Genomic DNA, 1,007 nt, shown 5'->3' with positions numbered 1-1,007 from the left:
TTTTTTTTTTTCAAATAATCTGGGCATTTTCCTTTGGGCTGGGAGGGCTTCCACTAGGGAAAGGCACCTGCTCTCCAATTTCTATTCTTTGTTATCTATATCGAACTTATCTGTTCCAAATGTGGGAGTCATTCTTTTGATTCAGTAGAGCGAGAATCGTCTTTTTAGGAGTATACCGGGGCCATTCTTCTAAGAAATAATAAAAGTAGGGCAATAGTTGACTCTTCACACTTACCCCATCTCATCTTTCATTGAAAATCTCGTCAATAAAATGATCAAAAATCGTTCGCTTCTCCCTTCCTCTCCTTTCTTTAAACTGAGAAAGAAAAAAGAAGGACCGAGTCTTGCAGATCTGCTGCTTCAGATTCATCTAGTTGGGTGCTGCTTCCTTCTGTTTTCCAATGAGTCTCTTGAATAATTTGAGAGAGCCGTAGGGCCACATTTTGATGGTTATTTATATCCATATAGAAATGTGACATTGGTAACAGGTAGGTTGAGTCAAACCATTCAGGGAGATGGTAAGAGACGGTTGTTCGCTATTTGTAATTATGTAAAACAGCAACTTCTGTTTCCTGTCCATAAGTGGGAAATGGAAGTTCTATCTCGTATTTCAATGGATGGGACTTTCGACCAAGAGCGTCCCTTGCTGAAATTGAGAAGAGGAAAGAAGAATGAATGTTATTCCTTTGACTTCAAATCGGCAACGGACCGTTGGCCATTAAGTGTTATGTATTCCCTTATGTCTTGTATGTTTGGGTCTACATTTGCATCTTCAATAGTCAACATCTCTTTGGGTCTCAACACCTTTATGGTTGGGAAACCAATCACTAAAAGAATGTATGAGATTGCATTTCTTTGTGGTCAGCCGTTAGGTTACTATGGATCATGGTCTCTCTTTTCGTTGTCCCATCACTATATAGTGTATTTAGCGGCGAAGAAAGCATACCCGCATCTTAATCTTCCATTTAAGGACTACGCTTTGTTAGGTGATGATATCCTAATCACCG

General features: G+C 39.5%; 1 protein-coding gene across 1 annotated transcript; it reads left to right on the top strand.

The window, feature by feature from the left end:
* Positions 1-589: 589 nt before the first annotated feature.
* Positions 590-986, top strand: LOC124890538 (uncharacterized mitochondrial protein AtMg01110-like; the record flags this gene model as incomplete). The annotated part of the gene is made up of 1 exon (XM_047402360.1): positions 590-986. A coding segment is annotated over exon 1 (397 nt), but the record flags the coding sequence as incomplete, so codon positions are not given.
* Between the last annotated feature and the right edge of the window lie 21 nt (positions 987-1,007).

Source organism: Capsicum annuum, unplaced genomic scaffold (genome assembly GCF_002878395.1).
Source record: "Capsicum annuum cultivar UCD-10X-F1 unplaced genomic scaffold, UCD10Xv1.1 ctg19713, whole genome shotgun sequence".
Classification (NCBI taxonomy): Eukaryota; Viridiplantae; Streptophyta; class Magnoliopsida; order Solanales; family Solanaceae; genus Capsicum; species Capsicum annuum.
The sequence above is the reverse complement of the archived record's forward strand: the minus strand, read 5'-3'. Positions and strand labels throughout refer to the sequence as shown.